General features: G+C 41.9%; 1 protein-coding gene across 1 annotated transcript in view; it reads left to right on the forward strand.

Annotated features, from left to right (window-relative positions):
* Positions 1-419: 419 nt before the first annotated feature.
* The window catches only part of LOC112267746 (vitamin D3 receptor B-like), a 67616-nt gene continuing 44279 nt past the window's right edge, over positions 420-23756 (forward strand). Inside the window, 2 exon segments of the mRNA XM_042300479.1 lie at positions 420-1013; positions 1264-1346. Coding sequence (XP_042156413.1) covers positions 1280-1346 — 67 coding nt within the window. The 5' untranslated portion in view covers positions 420-1013; positions 1264-1279.

The following is a 23756-nucleotide window of genomic DNA, read 5'->3' on the forward strand; positions in this document are numbered from 1 at the left end:
TGTTCTTTTATTTCTCCCTGTCTCTCTCACACACGCGCTTCCGCATACGCACAATCCTAAAATTTAAATAATAGTAATAATACGAACTCTGAGACTATGAGAATATCGGTGAATATGTCGCTGCAATGTTTAATTCAGAGCCTCTCTGCAACTCCACATTTTATTACAATGCTGCCACCTGTGTGGTCACATAACAAAGGAGAGTGCGCTGCACATACTTGTGGTATATAATGCTATACTTTTCTTTTCAGCGCATCTATTGTCATATTGTTACAGTGTTATTGAAGCACTGTATCAGTGCCTGCGAAGAAACAATGTTGCTTTAAACCTCACGCGGTCAAAGTTGTTTACCTCTTCGTTACCTCTGACGTCATGACACACCCCTGTGTTTGGGGGAAGGGGAGTCGCTCACACACGTTACGAGCATTGGATTTGACCAAGCAAAGCAGGGCTGGTGTAAACCGTCACCAACCAAAACACGGGATACACGGGATACACGCAGATTACACCTTTGATTGGTTATTGGAGAGGCTTGGAGAAAATATCCCATTTTGTCGAAGTCCGGGGGCGGGGCATACCAAAAAGTAATGGCCATCTATTTAGGGTCTGGCCAGGGGATTTCTCGTCTATCATAGCTATTCTATAGAATTCGCCGTTTGTAGAGCGAACAAGGTAAACATCGTAACCAGTATTACTAGCCGTATTCGTTAATTGCAGTCGCGTTCGGTCTGAATATAGTTGATATATCGCCTGAACTTGATACACCAATTTAGGGTTAACCAGCCATCTAGCCACGCTAGCTATCAGTATCAGCTCACCAGCCAACATTTAGAACCTTCCTTGGGCGTGATAGTTTGGACGTTTCGAGTCGATCACATGCGGATATTTGTATAACGCAGTTATTACACAGTATCTCATACCACAAGTCAACATGGGAATGAATTTATTTTCAAGAGATTGACGACGACAAAACGGATTAAGGGCAATTTGGTCTTGGAAAAAGTTGTACGCAGGTATGAAACTCGCATCCAGAGAAGGAATGTGAAAGCTGAAACTATTCTGCGGCTCGAGCTCAAAACAAACGCAGCGTTACAAGGCTGTCAGTTTACCAAAATAATATTTACAATCAAACCATTGCACGCATGTTGCTCAAATAATTGTCATGCTTTTCTTTACAGAGAATATATGATAAGACTATTATTCAAACAACCAAACTGTTTGAAACAAGGTCTGAATTGATTAAGCATATTTCTTATTTTTCAGGATTAAAGATATCTTTATGGTTAAGAAGAGAGTTGCCAAGTCTTTATCTCCCATCTGCAAAAAAGGGCATGCCAAAATCCCAGGTAAATTAATTTGATCTGTTTTAAATACTTGCATTCATAGCCAAACTACATCTGTATAAAATGCATGCATTTAATCTCAACTGGATATTTCCAAATATGTATTATCTGTCACAATTTGTAAATAATAGACTTTATTATAGACTTTATTTGGATAGTCCATCTATAGATGCTCTACAGCAGGATTCTCCAACCAGCAGACTGGATTTTGCCCTCCCAGTTTTCCAAGCAATTGTAATAAATATATATATATATATACATATATATATATATAATATATATCTCAGCAACAAAAAAAAAGAAAGTCCTCTTATTGTCAACTGCATTTATTTTCAGCAAACTTATCATGTGTAAATATTTGTATGAACATAAGATTCAACAACAGACATAAACTGAACAAGTTCCACAGGCATGTGACTAACAGAAATGTAATAATGTGTCCCTGAACAAAGGGGGGAGGGGGGAGGGGTCAAAAGTAACAGGCAGTATCTGGTGTGGCCACCAGCTGCATTAAGTACTGCAGTGCATCTCCTCTTGGACTGCACCAGATTTGCCAGTTCTTGCTTTGAGATGTTACCACTTCTCTTCCACCAAGGCATCTGCAAGTTCCCAGACATTTCTGGGGGAAATGGCCCTAGCCCTCACCTTCCAATCCAACAGGTCCCAGACGTGCTCAATGGAATTGAGATCCGGCTCTTCGCTGGCCATGGCAGAACACTGACATTCCTGTCTTTCAGGAAATTACGCACAGAACGAGCAGTATGGCTGGTGGCATTGTCATGCTGGAGGGTCATGTCAGGATGAGCCTGCAGGAAGGGTACCACATGAGGGAGGAGGATGTCTTCCCTGTAATGCACAGTGCTGAGATTGTCTGCAATGACAACAAGCTCAGTCCGATCATGCTGTGACACACCGCCCCAGACCATGACGGACCCTCCATTCCTTCGACGATGAACACGAAACCGACCATAATCCCTGGTGAGACAAATCCGCAACTCATCAGTGAAGAGCACTTTTTGCCAGTCCTGTCTGGTCCAGCGACGGTGGGTTTGTGCCCATAGGGGACGTTGTTGCCGGTGATGTTTGGTGAGGACCTGCCTTACAACAGGCCTACAAGCCCTCAGTCCAGCCTCTCTCAGCCTATTGAGGACAGTCTGAGCACTGACGGAGGGATTGTGCATTCCTGGCGTAACTCGGGCAGTTGTTGTTGCCATCCTCTACCTGTCCCACAGGCACGTTCACACAGATGAGCAGGGACCCTGGGCATCTTTCTTTTGGTGTTTTTCAGAGTCAGTAGAAAGGCTTCTTTTGTGTCCTAAGTTTTCATCACTGTGACCTTAATTGCCTACTCTGTAAGCTGTTAGTGTCTTAACGACTGTTCCACAGGTGCATGTTCGTTCATTGTTTATGGTTCATTGAACAAGTATGGGAAACATTGTTTAAACCCTTTACAATGAAGATCTGCTAAGTTATTTGGATTTTTACAAATGATCTTTGAAAGACAGGGTCCTGAAAAAGGGACATTTCTTTTTTTTTCTGAGTGTATATATATATATATATATATATATATAGTTAAAAGTTTGGACACACCTATTCATTCCAGGGTTTTCCTTTGTTTTGACAATTTTCTACATTGTAAAATAATAGCGAAGACTTCACAACTATGAAATAACACATATGGAATCATGTAATAACCAAAAAAGTGTTAAACAAATCAAAATATATTTTGCATTTGAGATTCTTCAAAGTAGCCACCCTTTGCCTTGATGACTGCTTTGTACACTCTTGGCATTCTGTCAAACAGCTGCATGAGGTTGTCACCTGGAATGCATTTCAATGAACCTTTTCATACGTGAGTTCCAAATATCTCTAACAGTCGCCCAGCATGAATTGTTTTATGCACGTGATGTCAGAATGCACTCATTGTTCCAAAATGTGATTGTTACACAACAGGGCAGTTAACATGCGCTGCCTGCTAATTATCTATGTTTCAACTTGTCAATTTCAAATTATTTTTTTACACGTTTTATTTTCTAACAACAGTTTGAATTGAGGTGTGTTCCGCCTCGTTAATTCACATGGAAGTAGCCCATTTCGGTGTTGCTGACAATTTATGTTTGAGGCTTTACTGAGCCGGACAAACTTCCGTCTTCGAGGAGAGCCCTTCCCCAATGCCTCCATTGTTGTTTTCCATACAAATAATGACTTTGGACATGTGTGCGTTCCTATCAAAGTAAGTGCCTTATTTTCTGCATATCATGCTGTCATTGTTACTGTAGCATGAAGTATGTATGTATGGAGCATAATGTATTAACAGTTTTATTCACATGTTTTCAAGTACTGGTGACGAATAATGCATTCTGATTATTGCATAGATTGTAATGGACACCTATGATGGGTGTAAAATACCTTTTTGATCGTTGTACTGATTATAATGAGCTAATGCTAATCTATTTGCCAGCTATGTGTCGCACCATGTTTGTTGACGTCATACAATGCATTTTGGGTCTCACGTAAATGTCTGTCAGACTAAAGACGTTATAATGAGGTGAAGGAATGGTTCACTCCTCTTTCGGGTAAACTTCCGGAAGTGAATGAAGGGAAGTGAATGATCGTAGACAACACACCCCCTTCAACATGCATACTGCAAAAAGACCAAACTCATCTTGTCTCTGCTTATTATATTTGGTTGATGCAAAAAACAAACATGGAGGCATGCACAAACTACCCATAAGATTACTTTTGATTTCTAGAAAGTGTTTTACTCAATTATTTCGATCAATGTTGAGCTGACCCGGGATGTGATGAATTTTAAATAGTAATTGCTATTAGCTAATTCATATTGTGGTTTCTGTCGTTATCTAAATATGACCACTTGTGTAACATCAACTTTTCCTCAGATAGTGCTAGGACTAATGTAGCTTACATTTTTCCGGTTTGGATGATTGTGTTATGCTGTAGCTACTTCTGTGAATGTCTGAACATTGCATCCAAAAATAAACTGGTCACATTCTGGACATAACTTTGTAAGGACTGTGTTTGTGCAAAATGTTTCTGCGAAAAAACAGTGTGGCCAGCTGAAATGCTGACTGTTGCGTCAATGGAAACTAGACGTTCTAAATAAGCGTTCTAATCACACCGGTTTGAGCGTATGCTAAAGGGACCACTATAGAATGATCACACCCATTTGTTGGTATGTGTGAAAAGGTTAACAGGTGTGCCTTGTTCAAACGCACTTTGTTGAACTTTGTTTCATTTGCGCAATTTCTTTCCTTAATGCGTTTGAGCCAATCAGTTGTGTTGTGACAAGGTAGAGGTGGTATACAGAAGATAGCCCTATTTGGTAAAAGACCATAATATGGACCACCAAAGTTCATATTATGGCAAGAACAGCTCAAATCAGCAAACCATCATTACTTTAAGACATGAAGGTCAGTCAATCTGGAAAATGTCAAGAACTTTCAAACTTTCTTCATGTGCTGTCGCAAAAACCATCAAGCGCTATGATGAAACTGGCTCTCATGAGGACCGCCACAGGAAAGGAAGACCCAGAGTTACCTCTGCTGCAGAGGATACGTTCATTAGAGTTACCAGCCTCAGACATTGCAGTTCAAATAAATGCTTCATAGAGTTCAAGTAACAGACGCATCTCAACATCAACTGTTCAGAGGAGACTGCGAGAATCAAGACTTTCATGCCAAATTGCTGCAAAGAAACCACTACTAAATGACACCAATAATAAGAAGAGACTTGCTAGGGCCAAGAAACTCAAGCAATGTACATTAGACCGGTGGAAATCTGTGCTTGGGTCTGATGAGTCCAAATTTGAGATTTTTGGTTCCAATCGTCTTTGTGAGATGCAGAGTAGGTGAATGGATGATCTCCGCAGGTGTGTTTCCCACCGTGAAGCATGGAGGAGGAGGTGTGATGGTGTGGGGTGCTTTGCTGGTGACACTGTCAGTGATTTATTTAGAATCCAAGACCCACTTAACTAGCATGGCTACCACAGCATTCTGCAGCGATACGCCATCCGATCTGGTTTGCGCTTAGTGGGACTATAATTTGTTTTTCAACAGGACAATGACCCAACACACCTCTAGGCTGTGTAGGGGCTATTTTACAAAGAAGGACAGTGATGGAGTGCTGCACCAGATGACCTGGTCTACAAAATCACCCGACCTCAACCCAATTGAGATGGTTTGGGATGAATTGGACCGTAGAGTGAAGGAAAAGTAGCCAACAAGTGTGGGAACTCCTTCAAGACTGTTGGAAAAGCATTTGGTGGTTACTACATGATTCCATACGCATTATTTCATAGTTTTGATGTCTTTACTATAATTTTTTCAAACATACATTTTGGAAATTTGTTCGAAAGTATTCCCAGGCATAATAGAGATGTGGTCGTATACAAATGGAAGCAAGGTTTGAAATTATTGCACTTTAATCAAATATATTTGTTTGGCCTTCTGTTTGCAGTCTACAAATTATTGTTATTTAATGTTCTGGCCCCGTAACCATCCACTCAAGAAAAATTATTCTGCGGCTGAATCTAGTTGATAATCCCTACTCTACCGACTATGGTTGAATATTTTCCTGGTATTTTATCTCTAGAGACCATCGAATAACATTTCAACTAACTATCTACTAAACCTAAACTTAACCCTAACTTTATCCCTTACTCTAACCCTTATTCTAAACCTAACCGTAACCTTAGCAAGCAGTTGCTTATCAACAGATAGTTTGTTAATAGTGTGACCATCTGTTATTTGGATAATCCGGACTATCCAAAGAAAGTGTGACCGATAGGCTTATTAAAAGCTTGAGTGAATTGCAGACACCCTTGCCCCAAATGTGACAGACTACTACTATTTTACATAACAGGAATTACATTTTAGGCTTCTGCTACTAGACCATAAAACGATGAAAATAGGCCTCTTGTGATGTCTCACATTAACTTTTCATCTTAATGGGTTCAATACATAGGTTAAATCAAATATACACTACATGACCAAAAGTAGGTGCACACCTGCTCGAACATCTCATTCCACAATCATGGGCATTAATATGGAGTTTGTCCCCCTTTTTGCTGCCTTTAACAGTCTCCACTCTTCTGGGAAGGCTTTCCACTGGAACAATGCTGTGGTGACTTGCTTCCATTCAGCCACAAGAGCATTAGTGAGGTCGGGCAATTAGGCCTGGCTAACAGTCGGCGTTCCAATTCATCCCAAAGGTTTTCGATGGGGTTGAGGTCAGGGCTCTGTGCAGGCCAGTCAAGTTCTTCTACTCCGATCTCGACAAACCATTTCTCTATGGACCTCGCTTTTTGCACGGGGGCATTGTCATGCTGAAACAGAAAAGGACCTTCCCCAAACTGTTGCCACAAAGTTGGAAGCACAGAATCGGCTAGATTGTCATTGTATGCTGTAGTGTTAAGATTTCCCTTCACTGGACCTAAGGGGTCTAGTCCGAATCAATGAAAACAGCTCCAGACCATTATTCCTCTTCCATCAAACTTTACAGTTGGCAACATGCATTTGGGCATGTAGCTTTCTCCTGGCATCAGCCAAACCCAGATTCACTCATCGGACTGCCAGATGGTGAAGCGTGATTCATCACTCCAGAGAACGATTTCCCTTGACCCAGAGTCCAATGGCGGCGAGCTGTACACTACACCAGTGTGTGGCTGCTTGGCCAAAGTAATCCATTTCATGAAGCTCCCGACGAACAGTTCTTGTGCCTATGTTGCTTCCGGAGGGCGTTTGGAACTCGGTAGTGAGTGTTGGGCCTGTTCTGTGAGCTTGTGTGGCCTACCACTTCGCGGCTGAGCCATTGTTGCTCCTAGACATTTTCACTTCACAATAACAGCACTTACAGTTGACCGGGACAGCTGAAGCAGGGCAGAAATCTGACGAGCTGACTTGTTGGAATGGTGGCATCCTATGATGGTGCCACGTTGAAAATCACTGAGCTCTTCAGTAAGGCCGTTGTACTGCCTATGGAGATTGCATGGCTGTGTGCTCGAGTTGGTACACTTGTCAGCAATGGGTGTGGCTGAATTAGCCGAATCCACTAATTTGAAGGGGTGTCCACATACGTTTATATATATATATATGTTTGAAACAAATCAGGTTTGTTTTTATTCACAAATGTGCACCATATGCATAAAACTATCCTGGAAGTAGGTGACATGTAAGCAGGGGTGAAAGTAGAATACATTTTTCCCGGTTTGTGACCACCTATGTGTGCACGCGCTTGTCAAACAAGCACTTCAAAGGTTTCCTTTACTAGGCTACCCGTGCACATTCATCCACTCGCAATATATTTCCATCCTCCAAACAGTGGTGAATTGAAAGAGACATCTGTTACACAAAAAAAATAAAAAATAAAGTGTAATGACATTTGGCAATTGTCATTAGGCCAGAATTGATGCGTCCACTGCTGTCAGTGCGCGTCTCGGCTACTAATCTCTACTTTGGCAAAATGTCAATGTTCTCATCGAACCACATCACATTTTGGAGCGTAGGCTATAGGCTACCATCTGTTTTTGAGTCAATTCGCTCATTTTTCATGCCTCTGACATGCGTTAAGGGTAAATAGTGGTGTAATAGTGACATTTTGGGGGGGCATTTGGTTTTAATTATTGTGAATGGATCATGTTTTAACGGTACGGCGTACCTCCACTATTTTATTTTGCCGGGGTGCTGTAATGGACGGTACTGCCTTACTTTCTGCGTGTAAGTAAACTTATGCTACCTCACATTCTTATTTTAGTCAATAGTTATGTTCATCTTTTGGAAAAAAAGTACTATCTAGAACCTAAAAGGGTTCTTCGGCAGTCCCCAAATGAGAACCCTTTGAAGAACCCTTTTTGGTTCCAGGTAGAACCCTTTTGGGTTCCATGTAGAACCCTTTCCACAGAGGGTTCTACATGGAACACAAAAGGGTTCTACCTGAAACCAAAAAGGGTTCTACTGGAAACCAAAAAGGGTTCTCCTATGGGGACAGCCTAAGAACCTTTTCACAGCCCTTTTTTCTAAGCATGTAGGACACAATGTCAAACAGAAAACAAATCAGTGCTCTTGTTAGACAAGTTCACATGCAGCCCCTTCTCTGCTTCAACATTTTTTCTACCATTTGCTCCTAATGAACATGACCCGGTTTCCATTTAGAACTGGGGAGTGTCCTTTGTTTTACCTCACAGCCTTTGTAGCTGAAGGTGTTGAGTGATTCCATATGAGATTTCACTATTTGGAATGATGAGAATTCAAAACACTGCCTCTCTAAGTGCTACTCACAATGCTGAGTTAAATGTCATTGATTTGTCATAAGTGACCTGGGGCAACTGGTCATGTTGTTGTAGGAATCATGCTTTGGTTGGCTCTAATGAATCCAACAAAAATGTTAATTTGATAGTCCTCGAGCTATTAAGAATTGTGAATTGATATCAGTGCTCTCTGTGTTATTGGTACGTTATTCCTCTCATACGGCCTCTGATAGATCTTTACTCAGGCCTAGATGATTGAAAAATTGAAAAGGTTTAGACCAATAAACCATTCAATTACATTAGAATAGCCTTGTTGTGGGCCTCCCGGGTGGCGCACCTAGCTGTGCCACCAGAGACTCTGGGTTCGAGCCCAGGCTCTGTCGCAGCCGGCCGTGACCGGGGGGTCCATGGGGCCACGCACAATTGCCCCAGCGTCGTCCGGATTAGGGAGGGTTTGGCTGGTTGGGATATCCTTGTCTAATCGCGCACTAGCGACTCCTGTGGCGTGCCAGACGCAGTGCGCGCTGACCAGGTCGCTAGGTGTACGGTGTTTCCTCCGACACATTGGTGCGGCTGGCTTCCGGGTTGTATGCGCCCTGTGTTAAGAAGCAGTGCGGCTTGGTTGGGTTGTGTTTCGGAGGACGCATGGCTCTCGACCTTCGTCTCTCCCGAGCCCGTATGGGAGTTGTTGCGATGATACAAGACAGTAACTACTAGCAATTGGATACCACAAAATTGGGCAGAAAAAGGGGGTAAAATAAATAAATAAATAGCCGTGTTGTTTAATTAACACTTTACACCACAGTGTTCTTATTCCTGTGTAAATATCACAGTGTTCTACTGTTTTACAATTGTAGACTATAGCCCTACCCTTAACCCATATCCTAATCCTACGTACAGTGTAAGTACAATAAGTGATGACAATAGTCTGTACTTGAGGATACTCGAGGACACTTACTATGAACATTAATACATACGAGTCATAAGAGCACTGTAATGTGAAGTGTAACTCCCCCTTTTTTTTTCTTGACACACAATATTATAGTGGTGTCATTCCAGGGATAGGCCTACCGCGGACAAAAGAACTATGTAACCCACTAAGGATAGATCTGTATGATGTATATGACAGGGCAATGCAATGTAGGCCTGTACTATGTATTTGTCAAGTTTGTAATGTGTAGTGTTTATGTTTTATAGCCTACAGCAGTACTGTGTGTCCAAGACAATTTCCTTCTTTGGGACAATAAAGAGCTATCCTAAGGAAATTGTCTTAATGTTTACGGTCCTCCTGCCACCGGCTGCCATCACCTCAGATGGGACTCGAGAGCATTTGTAAGCAGATGACAATGTACTGATAAGTCGCAGTGTACACTGCAGCACCCCTAATTAAGTCCCTCTGGTTGTGGAACGTGCAGTTCCTGGTTGCTATGTACAGGACCGTGTAATAAGATTATCTGAACCTGGTCGGGGTGCCAAATTTCTCCCCAACACACTCCCTTGCTCAATCACACTTCCTCTGCCAAAGAGGGGACGATGAGAGAAATGGTGAAGTCAAGTTAGCCAAGGGGACATGTTTAGAGGCCTGTAGAAATTGACGTACAGCGCGTTCACCTCTAGAGTCTAGACCAGTGGTTCTCAAACCTGGCCCTGGTGACCCAAAGGGGGGCACATTTCTGTTTTTGCCTTAACACTACACAGCTGATTCAAATCACCAAAGCTTGATGATAACTTGATGATTTGAACCAGCTCTGTAGTGTTAAGGCAAAAAACTCAAATGTGCCCCACTTTGGGTCCCCAGGACCAAGTTTGAGAACCACCGGTCTAGTCAGTGGTGTAAAAATACTTTGAAATACTACTTAAATCATTTTTGGGGGGTTATCCTTTCTTTAATGTTCATATTTTTAACTAGTTTTACTTTTACTTAATAAAGGCAGGAAAATTGTCCAATTCACGCACTTATCAACAGAACATCTCTGGTCATCCCTACTGCCTCTGATCTGGCGGACTCACTAAACAAACATGCTTCGTTTGTAAATTATGTCTGAGTGTTGGAGTGTACCCCTGCCTATCCATAAATAAAAGAAAAGAAAATGGTGCCGTCTGGTTTGCTTAATATAAGGGATTTGAAATTATTTACACTTTTACTTTTGATGCTTAAAATATATTTGAGCAATTAAATGTACTTTTGATACTTAAGTATATTTTAAACCAAATACTCTTAGACTTTTAATCAAGTAGAATTTTACTAGGTGACTTTTACTTGAGTAATTTTCTATTAAGGTATCTTTTCTTTTACTCAAGTATGACAATTGGGTACTTTTTTCACCACTGCCGATTTTATATGTATATTCTTGAAAACCGTAATAATGCAATTTAGAAAGTAATATTTCATGATCAACCGTGTCAAAAGCTTTGGATAAAACTAAAAAGATGCCAAGAACATATTCATTGTTGTGGGCTGTAAAGATTTGATCCACAAGTTGGAAAAGAGACGTATTTTTCCACCACTGGGTCTGGAGATTTGGAGAACTTGGATACACGTGATACGATCTAAAGAAAGCAGAAGTCCTTCTCGGTTGAAAGAAAACAAACTCATATTCACTTCCCCTAGCCCCCACTTCTTCAGTGATTTCATATCTGACTGAGCGGATAAGTGTAAGTCAGCAATGTGATGGTGACGGTTCCACCCAGTCTTTCTCAATGGTCTCAGGGGAGCTTCCCCCCTATTGCTTACCTCTTCTTACACCTATCCAGTTCCTTCCGATCTGAAACAACAGAGGCGTAGGGGGTTGTTTTCATTTCAGACCAAGCTATCCTTTCGGCGATTCATTGGAAAGCTTTGAGGGAGAGCTTCACTGGCACACAGTGATTACTTTGTGCCCTTAACAACTGACTTTGGAACAGCCCTCCCGCATTACTCCAAACTCTATCCCGCTAGGAGCTGCACAACAAGAGCTGAACCTAGAACAGTAGCTGAGGGCATTGTAATGTAGGCTCATGTTCAGCTCCGGCCAGTCACTGCTACAACAATGGTAGGTTGTGTACGACGGCCAATCAGTCGTGTTGGTATAGTCCATTAGCTTTTTGTCCACTCTGCGACAGCAGTACAGTCGTCATACCCACCCCGCCTCTGCCGTGACCACTAATTGGTTGCTTCCTCCTCTCCCACATGTAATAGTATAGGCCTCCTATAGAGCTGGCCTTTACTAGGCACCACAAGATGGGCTTTTGTGTGAGTGTGTGCCATATAGGTGTATATAGGACACATTTGAAGCTGTTGTTGGGAGTAATGACGTGTTAAGTTCCACCTGTTAAGGTTTCAACGCACTTAACGTGCGTAAACCTATGTGCATGCGTGCGCTGGGGGAGTTAGATTTTTTGGGGGGTAACAAGATACCTCGGCAATCCAGACTCCCAAATAGCAAAATTCACAAGGGGGCGACAGAGGCTTTCTTGTTGTCTTCTCATTTGTTGTTAAAGTAAAAGAAGTCACTTGTCTTCCCTTGCTAGCAAGTTGGCTAAACACTACAAGCTAGCTAGCCTTTTCGCTTCCCACATCGCCATGTGAAATAATTAGATTTATAATTAAATATTATGCCCTGGCAAATATTCTTATACTTGCTCGTTTACCTGAAAACATGATCCCAGTTTGATATGCTGCTTCAGTGTATTCGTTCCCATATCAGCTTAAAATACAATGTCTTATTTTTTATTCACAGAGAAAAAAAGCGCGTCTATATGTTTTTACGTTTCCAAATGGCCTAGAATAACGTTATCACTTCTAAACAAATATCTCACAGCTGTTTTACCAGTAGCCTGGAATCAATAATCAATAGTCACTTCTAAACAAAACACATTTTGGAGAGATTATAATAAGGCGATTTTGATGTTGATTAGCTTCCCACATCGCCATGTGAAATAATTAGATTTATAATTAAATAATATGCCCTCGCAAATATTCTTATACTGGCCAGTGTAACCTACAATATTATCCCAATTTTGATATGCTGCTTCAAATGTCAGCTTCAAATTGAATGTCATCATGTTTTGGACAGAGAAAAAGCACATATCTCACAGCTGTTTTAACCAATAGCCTGGAATCAATAGTTATTACTTCCAAACAAAATACATTTTGGTGGCGATTCTAATAAGGCTACAATGTTGTTTGGTTTGTTATTTGAACAGCCGCTGAGAGTATATTTACTTATCAATGCAAAATAGGTTACTTTGATGCATTGCCTCTAGATCAGATCAAGGAACCAAGCGAACTTCATTGCTTACACTGCACTGCCTCCATGACTACTCAAGGAATGATACGGCGCGTTACAATCGAGAGAGTACATAGAATGTCGGAGCGCACTACAAAGAGCCACCCCTTTTGTGTCAAAAAATGACATTGTGACACTGCGCTATGCACCGTAGGGTATAAATAGCTCTTTAGTGTTGGGTCCAAGTTGAAACTTCCAGTGATTGCTGGTTCTTACACTCGATGCGTCACATATTTTTTACTGTTTTAAGTATAGGCAGGCAGTAGTCATGTCGAATAATACGGCTTCTTGGGAACGTGAGCAAAGGAGAAACCCAGTGGGCTTTGTTTGGTTCCTGTATGAGTTACTATAAGTTAGTAGGAGGGAGTTGGTATGGCAGAGTTGGTATGGCAGAGTTGGTATGGCAGAGTTGGTATGAGTGAGTTGGTATGAGTGAGTTGGTATGAGTGAGTTGTTAAAGGTCCTGAAAAGATATTCTGAAAAGCACTTTTTCTCTTGAAAAGACAGGCTGAGTGGGCGGGGAGCTTAGCTCGCCTTAATTAACTGACAGCTCTTTGAAACGCCCATGTCAAGCAACTTGTATGCAGTGAGCAGGGTTGCAGTAAAATCATCTCGAGCAAATGTGGGGATACACAAAAACTCAAACAACATTAAAATTGCATCAATGATATATATATATATATTTTTATACATCTCCCGTTTGGCATGTCTCTTGTGATGTGGTTCACAGCAGCACTGAGGGATGTGTTGACTTGACAGACGGATGTGTTGACTTTGCCATAGATGATTATGGTAAACTGTAAAATATATTTTCTGACACCCTCCAGTCAAATTTTGGCACCAGTAGAAGAGCTATCTACAGAGCCTTCAGTAAGTATTCACACCCTTTGACTTTTTCTAAATGTTGTTGTGTTACAGTTGGAATTTAAAATGGATTGAATTGAGATTTTGTGTTACAGGCCTGCTACACACAGTAGCCCATAATGTCAAAGTGGAATTATGTTTTTAGACATTTTGACAAATTAATTTAAAAATAACACACACACACATACAATTATCTGTTAAGTTCATTGGCCGAGCAGTGAATTTCAAACACAGATTCAACCACAAACACCAGGGAGATTTCCCAATGCCTAGCAAAGAAAGGTACCTATTGGTAGATGGGTAAAAAGCAGACATTGAACATCTTTTGAGCATTGCAAAATTATGAACTCCACTTTGGGTGGTGTATCAATACACCCAGTCACTACAAAGTTACAGGCGTCCTTCCTAACTCAGTTGCCAGAGAGGAAGGAAACCACTCAGGCATTTCACTATGAGGGCAATTGTGACTTTAAAACAGTTACAGAGTTTAATGGCTGTGATAGGAGAAAACTGAGGATGGATCAACAACATTGTAGTTACTCAACAATACTAACCTAATTGACAGAGTGAAAAGAAGGAAGCCTGAACATAATAAAAAATAGTCCAAAACATGTATTATGTTTGTAATAAGGCACTAAAGGAAAACTGCAAAAAAATGTGGCAAAGAAATTAACTTTGTCCTGAATACAAAGTGTTATGTTTGTGGCAAATCCAACACAACATATCACTGAGCACCTCTCCTCATATTTTCAAGCATGATAGTGGTTGCCTCATGTTATGTGTATGCTTGTCATCGTCAAGGACTAGGGAGTTTTTTAGGATAAAAATAAATGGAATAGAGCTAAGCACAGGCAAAATCCTAGAGGAAAACCTGGTTCAGTTTGCTTTCCAACAGACACTGGGAGACAAATTCACCTTTCAGCGGGAAAATATAGACTGGTGTTGCTTACCAAGACAACATAGAATGTTCCTGAGTGGCGTAGTTCTAGTTTTGACTTATAGTCGGCTTGAAAATCTATGGTAAGACTTGAAAATGAATGTCTAGCGATTAACAATCAACTTTGATAGAGCTTGAAGAATTTCTGAAAAGAATGATGTGCAAATATTGTACAATCCAGGTGTGCAAAGCTCTGAGACTTACCCAGAAATATCACTGTCAAAGGTGATTCTAACATGTGTTGACTGAGGGGTGTGGATACTTATGTAAATTCTGTATTTCATTATCAATACTTTTGTAACAAAATTGTAAAAAGCCTGTGTATAAATACTTTCTGAAGGCACTGTAGCTATATAAACCACTATTTCTCCGATGTTGGTTAGAAGGCGGGTACATATTTAAATGAAGTAAAAGAATATCATGTTACAATTGGTGTGTTAAAATGAGAGTTAAGGTCATGCCACCTTGTCACCTTAATAAATAATCCAAGTGTTTGACATGGGGGAGGCGACCAGTAACTCTAAAATGTAACTTTATCAATGTATAAGCAACAGTCATTTTTTGATCTGGTTTCCTTCAAATATCATAACATTTCATGAAAAACATGATTTTGACTGTTCATGACCTTTAAGAGTTAGTATGATTTAGTTAGTATGAGTGAGTTGGTATGATTTACTATGAGTTAGTAGTGTGGAAATAGAGTGCTTTACTATCCACCCATACTGATGATACAAAGTCAGCATGGCATTATTTCCTGGAATTTAATGACTTGACGATTGACTTTGGGCATAGTACACGTCGCCGAGGTTTGTGCTTTTTGGGTTGAGGTTATGTAACTGGGACCAGAGCTAAGTGCTTATGCACCCACATCACCCACATGTCTGTTGTCTATCCGTTCCTGTCCTTGCTAGTTCAGAGTGTGTGACTGTGTGTGTGTTTGCGAGAGAGCGAGAGCACTCAATTGCTGCCGAGCTCTGCAGAGACGGGGCTGCCTGTCTGTGTGTGTTTCGTCTGTTTGTGTCCAAGCGGGCCTCTCCCTGCCTCGTCCTCTCTCCCCTCTCCAGAGTCTAGCGAGGGGCCCAGCGAAAGGGCAGGCCGCTACTGCCTCTCTCCCCTCGCAATGGGGCCTGGAGAGGGGTGTGTGTGTGTGTGTGTTCTGTGTGGAGACCATGGGGATTGGTCACAGAACATGGTACCCCCCCAGTCCAGCCCATCCTGTGGGGCACAGGTCACCTCGTCATGTGCTGCCGCTGCATGCTTCTCTGTGAATGCAGGGAAGAAAATAGAACACGAGGCAGGGAGTAAGACGGAGGGAAAGAAAGAGGGAGAGAGAGAAAGGCAAATGGAATGACAGGACTGGACTAGTCTGCTCTGTCAGTTACTCACTCCTGTCTATTGGGGCCTATTCTGTTGTTCCACGTTCTCTCTCTGCCATTGTCTCTCTGTCTATTGTTCTTTTCGCTCTCTTTTTTTTCCCATCAGTCGATCACCGTCTTTTAAGGGTTTCATTACTGCATTTCCTATCTCTTCTGACACTTCTCTCCCTGTTTTTCTATATCCCTTTCTTATTTTTTGCTCTGTTTGCCTGTGTTTCTGACTCTTTCTTTCTCTCCCTTTCTCCCCCTCCTCCCCCCACTTTTCTTCGCCTCGTAAAGTTGCTAGTTTCTCCCTCCCTCCTCCTCTCTCTGCAGATTTTAGTTGATCTCGCTGTGTGTGGATGTGGAGTGTATGGCCAGTGTATTTCCATATAGGCCAGTTAGTTCCCTCTCGCTCTCTCTCCCTCTCTTGCTCTCTCTCTCTCTCTCACACACTCTATCCCTCTCTCTCTCTCTCTCTCTCTCTCTCTCCCTCTCTATCCCCCTCTCTCTCTCTACCCCTCTCTCTCTCTCTCCCTCTCCCTCTCTATCCCCCTCTCTCTCTCTCTCTCTCTCCCCCTCTCTCTCTCTCTCTCTCTCTCTCTCTCTCTCTCTCTCTCTCTCTCTCTCTCTCTCTCTCTCTCTCTCTCTCTCTCTCTCTCTCTCTCTCTCTCTCTCTCTCTCTCTCTCTCTCTCTCTCTCTCTCTCTCTCTCTCTCTCTCTCTCTCTCTCTCTCTCTCTATTGCGAGGGTCATTCCAGGTCTGATTTGTTTTATGTCTGTTCTGTACTCGTAGTGACCCAGCCAGAGGTATGCAGTAAAACACATCGCCTTGTGTTTTCTCCTCTCTCTCTCTTTTTTTTCCTTTCGGGAAAATCTTGGCAGTCGGGAGTGATTTCCAAGCCATTTCTAGGATTGCGTCATGTGATGCGGTAGAGAGCCGCTCATTGGGCTCTGTCGTTTTGGAGAAGGCCCCCTTCTCTCTCGCTCCACCGACGTTCCGTCCCCTCTCATTTTTCCAGCTTTGTTATAGGTCTGGATGTGATTCCGGCTCCGACTCTTGTGTGTCAGGGATGTGGTCTGTAAGCTCATTGCTGACATTCTTGAGGCATGATGCCGAGACATTTTTTTTCTTTCTTCCACTTTCCTGCGTGTCTGTGCGCAGTTAAGGCAAATGATCACTTTTAGAAAATCCCGTCTGCATCCTCCTTCCCCCCTCCTAACCTTCTTCCCCTCCCTCTATTACGGTATTCCATAATCACCCTTTACTTAGCTGTAATGCTAGGTTTCTAACATCACCACCTAATCAGGTTGGTGGGATGCCCGGCCTCTATTGGCGTTCATGGAAGTCGAGTTCCAAACCTTTTGCATGGCCCCCTGTTTCCTTGTCTCCTTTTCTGCCTCACCACAAGCCTGAAACAACTGGATAGGTGAAACCAATTGTTAGTTTCCCTACCTGTCCACTATTATATGGTCAGTAACAAAAAGGAAGCAAGGAAAGGAGGTATTTTGTGAGGGTTGCAACACTGCCAAGGTCAGTTTGTGGACGTACCACAACTGCACCTCTGTCCTCTTTGCAATAAGAGCTTGTAACAGTGCCAACTGACTGTGGGTAGAAGATAGGAGATACAGCATACCGCAACAAAGTGTGGAAATGTATACACCCTCGGTACAAAATTCTAACCATGTACTCCTGATTTATTGACTGTGTTGAGTTGGATGGAATTGTGGGAGTGCATGTACCTGTACCCTTTCATCGAATGTCTTCATGTACATTCATCCCACACCAAGCTTATATTATATTAGTACACCATTTTAAAGGGATTGCATTAGTTTTAAAGGGATAGTTCAAATTGTATTGGTCACATACATGTGGTTAGCAGATGTTAATGCGAGTGTAGCTAAATGCTTGTGCTTCTAGTTCTGACCGTGCAGTGATATCTAACAAGTAATCTAACAAAATCACAACGACTACCTTATACAAGCAATGTAAGTGGATGGAATCAGAATAGGTACATATAAATATATGGATGTGCGATGGCCGTGCGGCATAGGCAAGATGCAGTAGATGGTATAGAATACAGTAAATACAAATGAGATGAGTAATGTAGGATATGTAAACATTATTAAAGTGGCATTATGTAAAGTGACTAGTGATACCATTATTAAATCAATTTATAAAATTGGCCAGTGATTTGAGTCTGTATGTTGGCAGCCGACTGTCTATGTTAGTGATGGCTGTTTAACAGTCTGATGGCTTTGAGATAGAAGCTGTTTTTCAGTCTCTCGATCTCAGCTTTGATACACCTGTACTGACCTCGCCTTCTGGATGATAGCGGGGTGAACAGACAGTGGCTCGGGTTGTTGTTGTCCTTGATGATCTTTTTGGCATTCCTTTGACATCGGGTGCTGTAGGTGTCCTGGAGGGCAGGTAGTTTGTCCCCGGTGATGCGTTGTGCAGACCGCACTACCCTCTGGAGAGCCTTGTGGTTGAGGGTGGCGCAGTTGCCTTAACCAGGCGGTGATACAGCCCGGCAGGATGCTCTCGATTGTGCATCTGTAAAAGTTTGTGAGGGTTCTAGGTGACAAGCCAAATTTCTTCAGCCTCCTGAGGTTGAAACGCACTGTTGTGCCTTCTTCACCATGCTGGCTGTGTGGGTGGACCATTTCAGTTTGTCCATGATGTGTACGCCGAGGAATTTAAAACTTTCCACATTCTCCACTGCTGTCCCGTCGATGTGGATAGGGGGATGCTCCCCCTGTTGTTTCTTGAAGTCCACGATCCTCTCATTTGTTTTGTTGATGTTGAGTGAGAGATTATTTTCCTGACACCACACTCCGAGGGCTCTCACCTCCTCCCTGTAAGCTGTCTCGTCGTTGTTGGTAATCAAGACTACCACTGTAGTGTCGTCTGCAAACTTGATGATTGAGTTGGAGGCGTGCTTGGCCACGTAGTCATGGGTGAACAGGGAGTACAGGAGAGGGCTGAGAATGCACCCTTGTGGGGCCCCAGTGTTGAGGATCAGCTGGGTGTAGATGTTGTTTCCTACCTTCACCACTTGGGGGCGGCCCGTCAAAGTCCAGGACCCAGTTGCACAGGACGGGGTCGAGACCCAGATTCTCAAGCTTAAGGACGAGTTTGGAGAGTACTATGGTGTTGAATGCTGAGCTGTAGTCAATGAACAGCATTCTTACATAGGTATTCCTCTTGTCCAGATGGGATAGGGCAGTGTGCAGTGTGATGGCGATTGCATCGTCTGTGGACCTATTGGGGTGGTAAGCAAATGGATACTTGACTAGTCTCTCAAAGCACTCAAAGCACTTCATGATAACAGAAGTGAGTGCTACGGGGCGATAGTCATTTAGTTCAGTTACCTTAGCTTTCTTGGGAACAGGAACAATGGTGGCCATCTTGAAGCATGTGGGGACAGCAGACTGGGATAGGGATTGATTGAATGAATATGTCCATAAACACACTAGCCAGCTGGTCTGCGCATGCTCTGATGACGCGGCTAGGGATGCCATCTGGGCCGGCAGCATTGCGAGGGTTAACACATTTAAATGTTTTACTCACGTTGGCCACGGAGAAGGAGAGCCCACAGTCTTTGGTAGCGGGCCGTGTCGGTGGCACTGTATTGTCCTCAAAGCACGCAAAGAAGTTGTTTAATTTGTCTGGGAGCAAGACGTCGATGTCCGCAACGAGGCTGGTTTTCTTTTGGTAATACGTGATTGTCTGTAGACGCTGCCACATACGTCTCGGGTTTGAGCCGTTGAATTACAACTCTACTTTGTCTCTATACTGACGCTTTGCTTGTTTCATTGCCTTGTGGAAGGAATAGCTACACTGTTTGTATTCGGTCAGTCGCCTTGCCATGATTAAATGCGGTGGTTCGTGCGTTCAAGTTTGCGCGAATGCTGCCATCAATCCATGGTTTCTGCTTAGGGAAGGTTTTAATAGTCACAGTGGGTACAATATCTCCAATGCACTTCCTAATAAACTCACTCACCAAGTCAGCGTATACGTCAATGTTATTGTCTGAAGCTACCCGGAACATATCCCAGTTCACGTGATCGAAGCAATCTTGAAGCGTGTAATCCGATTGGTCAGACCAGCGTTGGATAGAGTTAAGGGAGGGCGGAGGAGGGTCTTGTATGCATCGCGGAGGTTAGAGTAGCAGTGGTCCAATGTTTCGCTCGAGTGGGTACAACAATCAACGTGCTGGTAGAATTGAGGTAGCCTTGTTCTCAAATTAGCTTTGTTAAAATCCCCAGCTACACTAAATGCAGCCTCAGGATATATGGATTACAGTTTACATTGAATCCAGTGAAGTTCTTTCAGGGCCTTCAAGGTGTCTGGGGAAAAAAATCATTAGCCTATTGCTGTTATTTGTTGGGTACGGTAGGCACTAGCCTTTCTTGGTAATTGCTGCAATATAGCCTGTTTACATTTTTTGTGAAGTGTTTTGTTTAATTAAGTTCCAACTGTAGTGATGTGTTTGCCGCAATATAATAGTCTGTTTGTATTTTCACTATAATCAATGGCTTGACTTATTTTTATATTACCCTAATAAAGTGTAGACACTTTTGTGTGGCAATTATTAAGCTTTAGCTACTGCAGGGCTATGATATGAAGGCAGTGCGCCCTGCCTCTCCAACTGACTCCGACAGTTGAACTTGAGGTGAGGAAGAATGTTTTAGGCCGAGCAGACTTACACCTATAACGTAACAATATGTTGCTTATCTTTATAAAAAAATATACATTCTGATAGGAAATTCACGAATTAGCCTCTTCTGTATGCCTATATCTGTGTAGCAGATGCAGTAGCCTATCTGACAAGGATGAAGAAATTGCATGACGGTGTCGTAGCATGCTGGCGGCATATATCTCTCTCTATCTCTCTGGGGCTAAAGCCTAAGCTTCTCTTCCTTTATATCGGTTTTTTTAAATGTTAATAGCATACAGTGAAAGCCTATAGGCCTATGCATGCAATTCCCCTGATTTAGGACATTTAGCGCTCAAATCTCCGACAGCTGAATCGTGATGTGGAAAATTATAGTTTTAGGAAAGTTAAAAAAAAACAATAAAACAATAGGCTAGAAAGTTTTGCATATGTTACACATCGAAACACAAGGAATGGTGTTTTGGGAATTTGTTATAAGCTGTTTTTAAAGGTTCAATGCAGCTGTTTTTTTATGTCAATATCAAATCATTTCTGGGTAACAATTAAGTACCTTACTGTGATTGTTTTCAATAGAAATTGCCAAAAAGAAACCAAAATAGCTTCTTAGCAAAGAGCAATTTCTCAAGCAAGAATTTTGCTAGGACTGTCTAGAAGTGGTCTGAGAGGGCAGGGGAAAATGAGAAATGAGCTTTTATTCCCAGAGAGGTTTGGAATTCTCTTTCTTATTGGTCTATTAACTCATTTACCACATGGGGACATTTCAGGCGGCCTTTTCAAACAGCTCTTACAGTAAAATGGCATTTTCATTGCGTTCACAATTTCACAGTGTTTTTCCAAACTCATAGTGTGGAAATATATATAAAACATAGGAAAGTCAAGTTTTTGACTGCATTGGGCCTTTAAAGTGTAACTTTCATGAAAAGAACTGTTCGGCTTCGTTATAGTGAAACACGTCAATTCTGGTCTTCATTTTGACAGTTTGATGCAAAAGTGATTACGTTGCCTTCAAAGTATTCACAGCCCTTGACATTTTCCACATTTTGTTGAAAATGGATTGAAAATGGATTCAATTGAGATTATTTTGTTATTGGCTACACACAAACCCCATAATGTCAAAGTGGAATTATGTTTTGCAGAATTTCTACAAATTAACACAACAAAATGAAAAGAAAACCTGAAATGTCTTCAGTCAATAAGTATTCAACACCTTTGTTATGGCAAACCTAAATAAGTTCAGGAGTAAAACCTTTCTTAACAAGTCACATAATAAGTTGCATGGACTCACTCTGTGTGCAATAATAGTGTTTGACATGATTTTTTAATGACTACCTCATCTCTGTACCACACACATCTGTAAGGTCCCTCAGTTGAGCAGTGAATTTCAAACACAAAGACCAGGGAGGTTTTCCAATGTCTCGCAAAGAAGGCCACCTATTGGTAGATGGGTAAAAATAAAAAAGCAGACATTGAATATTCCTCTGAACATGGTGAAGCTATTAATTACACTTTGGATGCTGTATCAATACACCCAGTTACTACAAAGATACAGACGTCCCTCCTAACTCAGTTGCCGGAGATGAAGGAAACCGCTCAGAAATTTCACCACGAGGCCAATGTTGACTTTAAAACAGTTAAGAGTTTAATGGCTGTAATGGGAGAAAACTGAGAATGGATCAACAACATTATAGTTACTCCACAATACTAACCTAATTGACAGAGTGAAAAGAAGGAAGCCTGTACACAATAAAAAAAAACAATTCCGAAACATGCATCCTTATCGTTAAGGATTGTTTTTTTTGTTTTTTTACGTAATGGAGCTAAGCACAGGCAAAATCCTAGAGCAAAACCTGGTTCAGTCTGCTTTCCTCCAGACACTGGGAGATGAATTCACCTTTCAGCAGGACAATAATCTAAAACACATGGCCAAATCTACACTGGAGTTGCTTACCAAGAAGACGGAATATTCCTGAGTGGCTGTTTTGACTTAAATCTTCTTGGAAATCTATGGCAAGACCTGAATATGGTTGTCTAGTGATGATCAACAATCAATTTTACAGAGCTTGAATAGTTTTGAAAATAACAATGGGCAAATGTTGTACAATCCAGGTGTGGAAAGCACTTAGACTTACCCAGAAAGACTCACAGCTGTAATCACTGCCAAAGGTGCTTCTACAAAGTATTGACTCAGGGGTGTGAATATTTATGTATATGAGATATTTCTGTATTTCATTTTCAATAAATTAGCAAAAAATGTCTCAACATGTTTTCACTTTGTCATTATGGGGTATTGTGTGTAGATGGGTGAGAAAAATATCTATTTAATCAATTTTGAAAATGTGGAATATGTCAAGAGGTGTGATTACTTTCTGAAGGCACTGTATATCACAATCATTATATAATATAGATAAATTTCTTATCTTGCCGAACCACACAAATCCTTAGTGTTAGGCAAACAAATATATTGAGAGATATATCGTAATTGTTATCTGATCTGATTGACGGTGTGTTTGTGTGTGTGCGCGCTCGTGCATGTGTCAAATAGACCTGGTAAGACGGAAAATCACATCTGTTCTACAAAACCTATTTCCATCTGAAGGTTTTGTTACGTTTTTGCACCCTTCTGAACAGGCCCTTGTTTTTTCTCAGATGGGTATGGCTCATTCCACCTCTACGCAGACGACACCATTCTGCATACTTCTGGCCTCTCTTTGGACTGTGTTAACTAACCTCCAGACGAGCTTCAATGCCATACAACTCTCCTTCCGTGGCCTCCAACTGCTCTTAAACGCTAGTAAAACTAATTGCATGCTCTTCAACCAATCCCTGCCCACACCTGCTAACCCGTCCAGCATCACTACTCTGGACGGCTCTGACTTAGAATACGTGGACAACTACAAATACCTAGGTGTCTGGTTAGACTGTAAACTCTCCTTCCAGACTCACATTAAGCATCTCCAATCCAAAATTAAATCTAGAATTGGTGTCCTATATCGCAACAAAGCATCCTTCACTCATGCTGCCAAACATACCCTCGTAAAACTGAC

The sequence above is a fragment of the Oncorhynchus tshawytscha genome, linkage group LG02 (genome assembly GCF_018296145.1).
Source record: "Oncorhynchus tshawytscha isolate Ot180627B linkage group LG02, Otsh_v2.0, whole genome shotgun sequence".
In the NCBI taxonomy this organism is placed as follows: Eukaryota; Metazoa; Chordata; class Actinopteri; order Salmoniformes; family Salmonidae; genus Oncorhynchus; species Oncorhynchus tshawytscha.